The following is a 12440-nucleotide window of genomic DNA, read 5'->3' as shown; positions in this document are numbered from 1 at the left end:
TTAGATTTGAATGTTTAGAGTCTTTTCTTCAAAATTCAATTCATAATCACAAATATTTTTTTTTATCATTGTTGATAATTTTAGTCATTTTACTTGAATTATTTTATTAAAATAAAAAAAATGTCTCAACACATTAAAAATTTCATTAATTTAGTACAGGCTCAATTTAATTCAAACGTTAAAATTATCTGTTTCAATAATGGTCCTAAATTTTTATTAAATAATTTTTACTCATCAAAAGGGATAATTCATCAAAGAAGTTGTGTTAAAATCTCAGTCCGGCAGGCTAAGGATTAATCTGATGCGGATCGGAGCTCAATTTAAAGATTTGTCGCTAGTTAATAAGTTGTTATATATATAAGGTAAAATTCGAACCCCTAACACTTATTTAAGCAGATTAGTGAACTAATTACTAGACTAATCCAATTTGATAATAGAGTTTCATCTTCTATTCTTAATTTTAATACTCTTTTTGAAATTTTGTTTATTTTAACTCTTTTAAGTCATTGATCAAAATTTGATCCTACAGTACACAAAACTATATTTTTTAGTTATCAAAATAATTCTAAAGGATATATTATTTTTCATGAATTCATATTCCCATTGATAAAAAACAATGAACCCACTAGTTCCACTCCTCAATTCTTGCCAAACACTACTCCTACCATTACTATTTGACCCTCTTCTATTGATCCTATCATTCAATTTTCGTTACCTTTCATACAAACCACACAATCTAATCATATAAATGATCCCTCCTCTCTTTTATACAAGAGGAGTGCTAGAAAACCAGCAAATTTTATAATTTGTAGTCATTAATTAGTTATTATTGATAATTTTAATGGTGTGAAATTTCATCTAAGAATATAAGATTTGTAATCATTATATGAGATTATTTCACTCCTACAACAATGACAGATCGAGTCATACACACTTTTTCTCCGTCACTGATTCATCATATTGTACGTATTAGGTTAGGATTATAATTAGAACATAAAAGAAAATATATATATTGCTTGCATCAATATTGACGTATTGGCAATAAGATTAATATGTGAAGCATGAGTCATGAGTCACAAAGCACGAGCAATGCTAATGACGCCATACTTTGATAAATAATGATCAAAGATGATATTTAACTAACCCGTTTCATCAAGCATTGAACAATTATGCATGAAAAATCAAACTTAATCAATGAACTCACGTGCACATATATATATAAAACATTTCCTAATTTCCATACTCCAATTAAAGTGTGTAAGAAGTAATAATTTAATCTTCAGTTGCATTGAAAAGCTATTGAATTAAGGTAAGAAAGTTAAACTGTTTTTATTTTTTATTGAGATATATATGTTTAGGTGTAGTAGACGGTGAAATAATCAGTAGAATATTCGGCATAAAATGAATACAACAAACTCTTAGTTGTGGCTTTATCTTAATTACATAAATTATTGATTAGTTGTGGCCTTTCATACAAAGTTTTAAAGTTATTACTTATTAGCCATTCATTTAAATTGAGGAATAACTTGAAAGATATAAATATTTAGAGAAAATATATATGTCACTGTCATTGTTCATATATATCTATGGTGCTGTCTATTTCCTTTTATATATTCTATGGCACATGGATTTCATAAAGGTGGTACGGTCCACCCGATGTTTTTGTTTGCTATGATTTCTGGGTGTGCTGCTGAAATACCTGTGACTTTTAACCACACTCACCTAAACAATTGCAAAATCCAATTCTGCTGCTAAGTGCTAACATAGTAACACCATCATCATCATCATCATGGTTCTGGATTGTGCAAATTCCTCGGTTTCTGACTTTGTTCTTGAGGATGTACCTCACCTATCTGATTACATACCTCATCTCCCTGTGAGACTGTTACTCTTATTCATTAAATTGGTGCCTTTCTGCTTATTTTTGTCATAATTGAGTTAAGAGTAGATATGATTCTTTGTTTTTTCTGGTTGATTATCATGCAGACATATCCTGACCCATTACAAGACAATCCATCTTATGCAGTTGTTAAGTGAGTCACCCTATTCAGCCTTAATTTGATTCTTTCATTCAACTGAACTCTGATAAAGTTGGTTAATCTGTGACTATAATGTGTTTCCACAGGCAGTATTATGTGAATAAAGATGACACAGTAGCACAGCAGGCAAGCAATTCTTGTCTCTCTGGTCTAACTTATGATGTGTTATTGGGTTATTTATTTGGGTTTTGGTTACTTTTATGTAGATAGTTGTCCACAAGAATAGTCCTAGAGGAATCCATTTTAGGCGTGCTGGCCCTGCTGAGAAAGTATACTTTGATTCAGAGGAAGTGTGTGCTTGTATTGTCACATGTGGTGGCCTTTGTCCAGGTTTAAATACAGTCATAAGAGAAATAGTGTGTGGCTTGTATCATATGTATGGGGTTCACAGAGTTCTTGGAATAGAGGTACCATTTATTTGGTTATGTATTATTACTAATGAATATATAAGACTATGTTTGGTTTGTGTTTTCATTTTCGATATTTTCTGTTTTTAGACTAAACTTGTGTGTTGGCTTAAATTTGTAGGGAGGATACCCCGGATTTTATTCTCGGAACACAGTTCCTTTGACACCAAAGGTTGTGAATGATATCCATAAGAGAGGTGGGACCATACTTGGAACATCATATGGTGGCCATGATACCTCAAAGATTGTTGATAGCATTCAGGATAGAGGCATCAATCAAGTTTATATTCTTGGAGGGTATGGAACTCAGATGGAGGCTGCTTTGATTTTTGAGGTAATCCTTCCTTCATGGATACAATACTTTTTACAAGTCAAATAAATGTGTACTCATAAGGATTAGTTCTTTTCTTTATGTAGGAAGTTAGAAGGCGTGGCTTGAAAGTTTCAGTGGTTGGAATTCCAAAAACCATTGATAATGATATCCCTGTAAGGATGCCTTGATTTCATTTCATATCTGAATTACTTCTATTATGCATCACTTATTTGAATGTCATTGTTATTATTATGTATCTGAATTAGGTTATTGACAAGTCCATTGGTTTTGACACTGCTGTTGAAGAGGCACAAAGAGCTATCAATTCTGCTCATGTGGAAGCAGAAAGTACGGAAAATTGTATTGGTGTTGTCAAGTTAATGGGGCGTTACAGTGGTAAGCTTCAATTCAATATATGTATCAATTCAACAATGCTTGATCCTCTTTAATAAATAGAAATAGTCCATGTTTTCATTGTTATCTATATCATCATTCTGTATTTGAATACAGTAACAGGATTTTGATGCATTCATGCAGGATTTATAGCCATGTATGCAACCCTTGCCAGCAGAGATGTGGACTGTTGCTTGATTCCAGAATCACACTTTTATCTTGAAGGTCCAGGTGGTCTCTTGGAATTCATCGAGAAAAGACTTAAAGAACAGAGTCACATGGTTATAGTAGTTGCTGAGGGTGCAGGACAAGAGCTTCTTTCTAAAAACCCAACTCCTATCAAGAGAGTACAGGGCGATGCTACTCCGGATCAGTTATTTCAAGATGTTGGTCTCTGGTTATCCCAGAAAATTAAGGTAAACCAAGCTTAACTTAAACATGTTGAAGATGATAGCAATTAGTCAATCATATGAATTGCTAGATTTTCATGCTTGCAGGACCACTTCGCAAAACGTAAAAACATGACTCTAAGTCTCAAGTACATTGGTGAGATCTCTTCCATTTAACAATTTTATTCTCTGCTATATATCTGGAGGAAGAAAATGTTGTAACCAGTCAGAAGAAATGTTTTGTAGATCCTACTTACATGATCCGTGCTATTCCAAGCAATGCATCTGATAATGTGTTCTGCACCCTACTTGCCCAAAGTGCTGTTCATGGTGCAATGGCTGGATACACAGGCTTCACAGTTGGACCAGTTAACGGAAGAAACTGCTACATCCCATTTCATGTAAGTTCTAGTTGCCCTTCTACATCATTTCATACAAGATTATAGTTCACCACAACCACAAGTTTGAATATGCAGCTGATAAATGAAGGTGAGAAGAACGTTGTGATAACTGATAGGATGTGGGCAAGGTTACTAGCTTCAACTCATCAACCTAGCTTCTCAAACACTAAAGAAATGGTTGGAGCAAGAGACGAAAAAACTGAAAACCAAACATCAGACAGCTAAACACATCCACAAAAGACGCTGATTAAACATGTGAACAAAAGGGCAGAGTACGATGCCTACATTACTACAACACCAAGTGATAATAATGGATGAAAAATTACAAGTTATTCACAACACTAGCGACCTTTCATTCTGTGATGAATATAGCATCCAAAACCTCTTTCAGATTGTTGCAACCTATAACTCTCATATTTCCTAGACCTTCAGTTTCTAAAACCTTTTCAGCTTGTTTTGGTACAACACAAGTTCTGTAGCCTAGCTTCGCCAACGTGTTTACCCTTTTCTCTATTCTTGGGACCTGCATCATCAAATAGTTAGACCGATAGATTGTCAAGCTGACCTGATATATAAATAAATAAACCAAACAACCAATTTGTTAAAATTTGACTTAATATATAAAAGCAATCTGCAGATCTTAGAAGCTTCAGAAAAAGGTATTGTTTCAAACATCTTTAAAGGAAATGAAAATTATGAAAGCTAAAATTCTGATGGAACAAATAGATATGATGTCCTCAATTTTACTGTAGGATGCATGGTTCTAGTTAAATTCAATCAAGCTCTAGTGAATAGTTTAAGGATGAAGTAGTAAAAATTATTTAACTATGGATCATGTATTGTTTGTGAAAAGCATACCGACCAAATAATCAAGTCCAAAACATAGGGCTGTCAAACGGGTCAGCCCAGCCTATTTAGGCCCAGCCGTTTAGGCCCGCTTCATTTGCAGGCCATCATTTTTAGCCCAGACTGTTTATTGTCAACCCAATGGGTTAAACGGGCTAGCCCGTTTACCCTTTTATTTTATTTTTTGAAAATATTTTGACAAAAAATATCATTTTTAGGTCAAAAACCCTAAACAAACAGTATTATTTTAGTTGATGGATCAGATTTTTGGTCGTATTGGGAGAAATATTGGCTAAAAGTGCAAGATTTTTTGAAAAAAAATGTAAAAAAAAAATAAACGGGTCGCCCGTTTAACCCGTCATTTTTTGGATTAATCGGGGCTCGGGCCCGTTTATCCCGAAATTTAAACGGACTTAATTTTAAAAGTAAAACCCACTCATTTAAATGGGTAAACGGGCTGACCCGATGGATTTGGCCCATTTTGACGCCCTACCAAAACATGGGCAAATAATATAATTTTTGAATCATTTTTAGAAGCTGCCAACAAAAAACCATACAGGAGATCCAACAAGAACTGGTGAGAAAATATTAAAAAGGAAGCTTCAATAACTGGAAATAGGATGCAACATTAATATATCATCATTAACCTCTTCAATAGAATGGCCAGCACAACACTGCTGTTGAAGACTCTAAGTTAGGCTTTCAAATATTAACGTGGCAAAATTTTAATGAAAAGAACTTGCTCACCATGCGCAGCTCTCCACCGAGGCCAACTTCACCTATGAATGCAACACCTTTTGGGATAGGGAACTCCATGAAACTGGAGAGGAAAAAAAGAGTTGGAGATGGATAATAATTAATGAGTGGGAAAGAAAGAACAGCTAAAACAGTCCAGTTCACTTATTCAACACGGGCTGTAAGAATTATTTATCCAAACAAGGAGCACGAAATGGTTCATAGCACCATCTTTGAACCTCATCTTTCATAAGTATTGTTAGTCCAACAAGTTTACATCATTTCAAAACAATGTAGAAAATGAACCTGCTACAAATTGCAGCTGCTATTGCAAGATCCCCAGCAGTCTCTGCAAGTGTCCATCCACCAACCACATTCAAAAACACAGCCTGTTGTACCAAGGCAAGACAAGGAAATAAAATATTAGAATTAATACAAATATCAAAAACAAGAATACAAATCCACCAGTTAAATTATAACTATTATGCAGACAAGTACTTGAGTGGTTAAAAAAAGAAGCAATGGGTAATCAGTCAATGTTTAAGTATGGGAAAAATTTTTATCAACTTTTACATAATGTGTATTATGAGGAAACAGAGCACATGAATCCACTCAGAGAAACTGAAAAAAAAAAAAAACTAGAAAGCATATATCACATTTATAAACTCTTACATTATCTTGGAGCTTAAGTCCTGCTTGCTTTATAAGAACCTACAGTTCAAGAACACGCAATAATCAAACCTAATTCAATAAATTTCAGACAATTATATTTTAAACAAGAAAAAGTATAACTCTCCAAGCATCCCTTTCATTCATTTTCTCCTCATGAAGACAAAGGAAAAGTAATACTCCAAATTGGTCCCTCACAATTTTTGCTTTAGACTAATTAGTCACTAAAGAAAGTTAACAAATTAGTTTCTATTGTTTTTAGAATATTGGACAAATTAGTCTCTAATAAAATAAAAGAATAAATTAGTCCCTATTTTTTTAAAAAGTGACAAATTAGTGCTTTATTTTTTCTAAAAGTAGTATGGTAGAGAAATTAAATTAGTCTCCAATTTGTCTTTTTTTCTTTTTGTTAGAGACTAATTTGTCCAAAACAAAAATTATTAAAGACCAATTTGGAGTATAATTCGCAAAGGAAAAAGAAAGTAAACCATATTGTATGAGTAATAACATAAACCATCTAAAGGATTAACTTTTTTAAACAGACAGATAAATGGTTTTCATATTTAAATATGTCTCATCATGCAAGAGACCACTAGACTAGAGGCACAAACAATGCACAAGTCCACTCGTCCACAATGCAAGAATGGGACCACCTTAATAATGGAGACTTGATATTAGGTCATGTTTCTCACAAAATCTTAATAGATAGTGACAGATAAATGGTTATTAGATATAACAATATCAACTACAAAAGCAAGTACAAAATTCTAGCCAAAATAAAGCTTACACATTTTATCATAGTAGCTCTTTTTGTAGGGATCCCATTAACTTGTAGATCCACTGACGAAGTTGGAATGGGGGAAGGACAAAGGCAAAGTGCCTGAAAAGTATAATTGAACAACAGCCTAAATAGTTTCTTCTAAATGATAGAGAAGAAATAATAAAGATGAAGATTAGCCCAAGACAAAATGATGAAATTTAAGGTGTATTGGACATTTCTAACACTACCATAATTGTAAATTTGCAATTTTGTTATTAAGAGCTTTGACAACTCAGCACAGTATCGAATGAATACGGATGTTGAAAGGCCCCATTAACATGTGTCATTCATCTGAAATCTAGAAACTGCTTGCACGAATTTATGAGTAAGTATTGAAGGAAGACTACTGTAAGTCTGTAAGCATCATTGTTTTCTTACAAAGTTACAATTGTGTTATATCATCAATTACTGGCAAGGAAGATGAGGGTTCTAACTCAATATAAAATCGAAAGAAGGAAGTCCATAACGGGCTTAACAGCTTCTAGTTTCTGATCAATGATAGCACAAAAGAAAGTTACCTGAATTTCAATTAAGAAAGTTCTTGAACCATCCATTAGTACAGTAACAGCTATTCCAGTTAAAACATCTGAATGTGTTGGTTGCTCAGTGATAAATATTTCAGAGGCATTTGGAACAGCCTTGAGTCCCAATTGTACCATCTCAAAAACTCCAAGCTGATGAAACCAATTGAAGACAACACATATCAAACATCATTCTTCCCAGATCATGATTATTAAAGAGGGAGAGGGAAATAAGTAATATCAAGTTCAAATAACATGGAGAAATTGACATAATATGAAAGAAACCAAAAATTGGGCATCAGAAGGATAGAGATGCAGAAAACGAGAATAATTCAGGGCATAAAGCAGCCTGACTCTGTAGTCTGAGCCAAATGATTGCCCACCCCACTTTCTACTCCCTTTCCTCACCATTCACACCACCCCCAGAACCTGCGCCACGCACATACTTGCTGAGTCAGCAAGGTAGTTAGCCTAACAATTCCCCACAAAATCATATCCCTGATCCTGATAGGTATAATAATTCACAAACTTACTTCTCTATTTAATTATATTGATGATAAGCAACAGCACTAGACATGTAAAATCCCTTACAACAAAACATGCAAGAAATGGGATCTAGAAATATTAAAGATGTTAAGCACATTGCTGACAGATAGTTTTCAAAAGTATTGGTAGAAACCAAGTAGGCAATATCAAGAACATTGTAGACCATACCATCAAAGTAGTAGCAATAGCATACCTCATCAGTGGATCCAAACCGATTTTTCACAGCACGGAGCATACGGTAGGAAGAACACTTCTCACCCTGACCAGTAAAAGATGATATGGGAGGAAACTTAACTAAATTCAATGATTTCAATAATTCTGCTATTAGTAACATAAAAAGTACTGCAAACAAGACAGCATAGTTTTAATTTAAATGCAACATAGTAAAATAAGTAAACGACTAGGAAGAACAAGGTGCTGCAAACATTGAAATTTTCAAAAGGGGATCATTGATGATTGACTTGCAAAAAAAATGGGAATTTTTTTTTATTTATGAGACATGTGTTCCTCTTCCTCTACATACACCATCCTCTTATTAACTGTCCTCTGTTCCACTTTGTTTAGATAAGAAAAATATAATCATACACCAACAAATAAAATAATGAAACTCAAAAAAATTTAAACTAAAAAATAAGTAACATTATAATGCAACTAACTAGACATTTATTATTCGTAAAGAAGTGAAGCTTCTCAACATACATTAACATATTTAAATTGAAGGATTGACTTTTATCATTACACATGCTTATATCATTGTGTTTAAATTTAGACCTTTTCTGTATTTCATTAATATCAATTTTTATGATTAATTAGCCATATAGATAAATTATATAACCGCGCGTAGCGTGGGTGGTACTCTAGTTGTTTTAAAAAAAAAAATAGGCACAAATCATGTTTAAAAACTATACAAAGAAGGTACAATGTAAGAAGGTACCAACTTCCAAATACAAAACAACATCAACAATATGCTCCAAGACACGAGGTCCAGCTACATCTCCACTTTTGTTCACATGCCCAACCTGAATACCAGGTGGAAAAAATTAAAACTATTATCAAGATCATATAACCCTGCTCTCTCAGGTTCACAGAAAACCTATATAAAAAGAACAAATAGATATTATACAGGAATGATAATTAATGGTGTGCTCACCAATAGAATTGGGATGTTAGTTGTTTTTGCAAATCTCATCAAAGCCGCTGTACATTCCTTCACCTGCCACACACCGATGAAATGTCATCTACCAAGGAAGCAACATCCCTTCATTGTTAAAAGGACAATGTAATGCTCTTTGACCACTTTTGGTAGAGTAGATGAGCAGATTAAAACAATAAGGTATGACAAGAAAATAGAATATATATATAATGAAAACATTAATTTGAGTAGGATCAATGCTAGGAAAATGAAGTTAACATGGGGAAAAAAAACCAATTAAATACCCCCAAAAAAGTTACCAAACTACACCACACCACGTGACATATCATTTTGAGACAATCCAAACAGAAATTTGTTGTTCATAACAGCTAAATCATTCATGATAAATTTAAATTTTCTTCAGGATAGATAAATATGCCAGATTATCCACCTGCAAAATACCTCCAGCACTTGATAATAGCCCTTTCAAATAAACAGTTTGTATTGAATCAACAACCATAGCACGCGGGGAAAGAAGCTGAGCTTTCTTCAATATGTCCTGAAAGGATGAAATAAATTAAGATAAAAAAGCATACAAGTATCTAGACTTCACCATACACTTCTCGCAAGTTAAGGCTATTACATGAAATGATCGCTTAATAGGGCCTAGACAACAACTTCAATAAAAATCCATGTATAAAACAGAAAATAATAAAGCAAGAAGAATGCTAGCAGCAAACTAATCAGAAGAAATCCAGATTTCTACCTCAATATCAGTACTTGAATATAAATATATATCTGATTTAATCCCAAGGCGTTCTGCTCTGTTACCAATTTGCTCAAGGCTCTGTCACATGACAAAACAAAATAAATGCAACCAAATTAAAGAAGGTCAACCAACTCTAAACCCAGAGCACAGTCACAAATCAAATGTTAAACTTCAGTGCCCACATCAGGGAAATCAAATATTATCCCAAACTACAATACCAGGATGCAAGAAAGAAACCCAATAAAAGCTAACCTCTTCACCAGATACGTATAAAACTCGAGACGCTTTGCCTTCACTGCAACCTTTTGCTATCATTGCTGCCATCTTCCAATCAAAAGTCGCAATAAAACAAAGCATTAGTGGTACTTGACCACTACATAAATAAAAAAAGGTTGATAATCCAATCTCTAGATTCAGTTTACCACCAAATAAATAATTCATACCTGTAACAATAGAGTACTCTTGCCAATACCAGGATCCCCACTAACTAGAGTCAATGAGGGGGGCGGGGCGGAAACAGAAACAGTAAACAAAAAGCCATTGTAACTTCTCAAACAACTAGCTCAAATCAAATGCCAAGTAATAATTCGTACTAGGGTCATAGACAGTGAAGCAACAATTCATTCATCAAGACAACCAGCAAAAGCAGCAAGTCTTTCCAACTTGTTCCACCCACAAAACATTAAAGTTTGTTTTCATCGTCAGGGTCATATTGATAGCAGATATACTAAATATGTAGATTGAGTAAATTGGACTGAACCTGGTACAAGACCACCACCAAGCACAGTGGAAACTTCAGTTCCGAAAGTACCAGGCCTGAAATTAAAGGAAACATCAAACTACACAATATAACACTTCAGAAAAGAAGCACATGTCATTTCAAAGAGCAATGGCTACACGATCTAGAAGGACAAAAGCAAAACCCTAACAAAAAGAAGGGAACTTACAAAGGGATTCTCCACTGCTTGTGACTGAATCCTTTGTTTACCTCCTCCAATTTGATAGGACGCAACTCAGCAGCGTTCTGCGGTAGCCACAACCGGATGGTATCCTCGCAAACCGCCAAGCCACTTTTGGCCCTGCTTTTATCAGCATCAGTGACCTTGGCCTCATGAAACTCCCTCATTGTACCAGATAACTCGCAGGAGGGGCATATCCCCCACCATTTCCCAGCTGTGTACCCGCAATTGGAGCAAAGCCACTGCTTCTTCACCTTCGCGCCGCCGCTTCTCTTGGTGCTAATGATTCTCTCCGGAAGAACATCTCCACCATGAATTGAGCTCTCGGTCTTCACTCTGCTCCTCTCACGTTGTTTTGTGATTGCACGACGAGGTTCTTCAACTTCTTCTTCTCCCTCCTCATCTTCTTCTTCTTCTTCTACTACTTCTTGTTCTTCTTCTTTCAGTTGTTTATCTTCTTCACGCTCTTCTAGTTCATGATCACTGATTGCGGGGGCTCTTTCAGTGTGGCTGCCAAAAATGTCATTATTTATTGTGCTGACGGTCTTCACTCTGCTCCTCTCACGTTTTTCGAGAGCACAACCAAGTTTTTCAATACTATCTTCTTCTTCTTCTTCTTTCAGTTGTTTATCTTCTTCATGTTCTTCTAGTTCACGGTCACTGATTGCGGGGGCTCTTTTGGTGTGGCTGTCAAAAATGTCTCCGTAAGTGCTCCACCTCGTGCGCGGGGATGTTCCACGGTGGGCGGGGTCGTCAGGTTGCGTCTGCGGGGAAGGGGTGGTGGCGGAGGAAAACGGAGAGGAACGAAGATAATGATATTGAGAAGAAGAAGAAGAAGCAGAGAAAATGTATGTGAGGTTGAAAAGGCGGTGCCGTTGGTGCTCAATGAAGATGAGTCTTCGAAACAGTGTCATAGTGATTGATTTCTAGGGTTTATGAATAGAGAGGGGGAGAGACAGAGAGAAAAGTGTTGTTGTTATGTTTAGAAAAGCTGAAAACCATCAGCAATGGTGAGAGCACCACTACGACTAAGTTACCCGCGACACCAACAAGTTTGAAACTTTCAGTGAGTTGGCCAGTTGGGTGTAACCGCGCATTTTCTCCTCCTCATAGAGCTTGGCTCAATTCTGTGTCTTCTCCATGAAATTCAAATCAGCGTTCTACTCTCAGTCTCTCCCGTTAATCTTACTATCATTTATTTTTTACATTTATTTGTTGTCATATAACTCTTTTTACCTTACAAGTTATACAAGTTGATCCAAGTTCCACAAAAAACACGCGCAATACATTCCTCTACAATCGAGCGTAAACACATGTGCCTTATTCAACCGTTTCGTTTTTTCAAAACGCGTTCATTATAAAAGACTCTTCATCTTCTTCCTCAATCAATACCTAAATCGTCGAGATTCAAGTCACATTTGAAACCAACGGCAATTCTGAAGAAACCTTCTAACTCCTCGCAAAAAGTAGAAGAAATTAAGAAAAAAACATACAAATCTAC

The 12440-nt window shown here is 35.1% G+C and overlaps 2 protein-coding genes across 3 annotated transcripts; one reads left to right on the top strand and one right to left on the bottom strand.

Moving 5' to 3' along the window:
• The first annotated feature begins 1610 nt into the window (after positions 1-1610).
• On the top strand, positions 1611-4365 carry LOC107458977 (ATP-dependent 6-phosphofructokinase 3). Of its 2 annotated transcripts, XM_016077191.3 has the most exons (11): positions 1612-1876; positions 1987-2033; positions 2126-2165; positions 2246-2446; positions 2568-2780; positions 2864-2932; positions 3026-3155; positions 3297-3568; positions 3650-3698; positions 3788-3942; positions 4018-4365. In XM_016077191.3, the coding sequence occupies exons 1-11, from the start codon at positions 1790-1792 to the stop codon at positions 4165-4167; spliced, it is 1413 nt and encodes a 470-aa protein (XP_015932677.1). In that variant the 5' UTR covers positions 1612-1789; the 3' UTR covers positions 4168-4365. The 2 variants fall into 2 exon arrangements, with proteins under 2 accessions (XP_015932678.1, XP_015932677.1); XM_016077192.3 differs by lacking the exon at positions 2246-2446 and having other exon boundaries at positions 1611-1876.
• On the bottom strand, positions 4170-12111 carry LOC107458976 (uncharacterized). The gene is made up of 15 exons (XM_052251869.1): positions 10928-12111; positions 10740-10796; positions 10424-10481; positions 10233-10304; positions 9978-10058; positions 9663-9770; positions 9230-9292; positions 9018-9098; positions 8273-8338; positions 7531-7686; positions 6980-7072; positions 6196-6234; positions 5830-5912; positions 5536-5608; positions 4170-4465 (listed from the first exon to the last, which is right to left on the bottom strand). The coding sequence occupies exons 1-15, from the start codon at positions 11851-11853 to the stop codon at positions 4295-4297; spliced, it is 2127 nt and encodes a 708-aa protein (XP_052107829.1). The 5' UTR covers positions 11854-12111; the 3' UTR covers positions 4170-4294.
• Between the last annotated feature and the right edge of the window lie 329 nt (positions 12112-12440).

Source organism: Arachis duranensis, chromosome 7, assembly GCF_000817695.3.
Source record: "Arachis duranensis cultivar V14167 chromosome 7, aradu.V14167.gnm2.J7QH, whole genome shotgun sequence".
In the NCBI taxonomy this organism is placed as follows: domain Eukaryota; kingdom Viridiplantae; phylum Streptophyta; class Magnoliopsida; order Fabales; family Fabaceae; genus Arachis; species Arachis duranensis.
The sequence above is the reverse complement of the archived record's forward strand: the minus strand, read 5'-3'. Positions and strand labels throughout refer to the sequence as shown.

Excerpts from the sequence above, each read along its gene's own strand:
- LOC107458977 (XM_016077191.3), top strand. The coding sequence starts at position 1,790 with ATGGTTCTGGATTGTGCAAATTCCTCGGTTTCTGACTTTGTTCTTGAG. Across the intron at positions 2,034-2,125 it reads CCATCTTATGCAGTTGTTAA|GCAGTATTATGTGAATAAAG; the intron begins GTGAGTCACCCT and ends GTGTTTCCACAG. Across the intron at positions 2,781-2,863 it reads AGGCTGCTTTGATTTTTGAG|GAAGTTAGAAGGCGTGGCTT; the intron begins GTAATCCTTCCT and ends TTCTTTATGTAG.
- LOC107458976 (XM_052251869.1), bottom strand. The coding sequence starts at position 11,853 with ATGACACTGTTTCGAAGACTCATCTTCATTGAGCACCAACGGCACCGC. Across the intron at positions 10,797-10,927 it reads AAGCAGTGGAGAATCCCTTT|GCCTGGTACTTTCGGAACTG; the intron begins GTAAGTTCCCTT and ends CTTTAATTTCAG. Across the intron at positions 7,687-8,272 it reads GGTTTGGATCCACTGATGAG|CTTGGAGTTTTTGAGATGGT; the intron begins GTATGCTATTGC and ends TGGTTTCATCAG.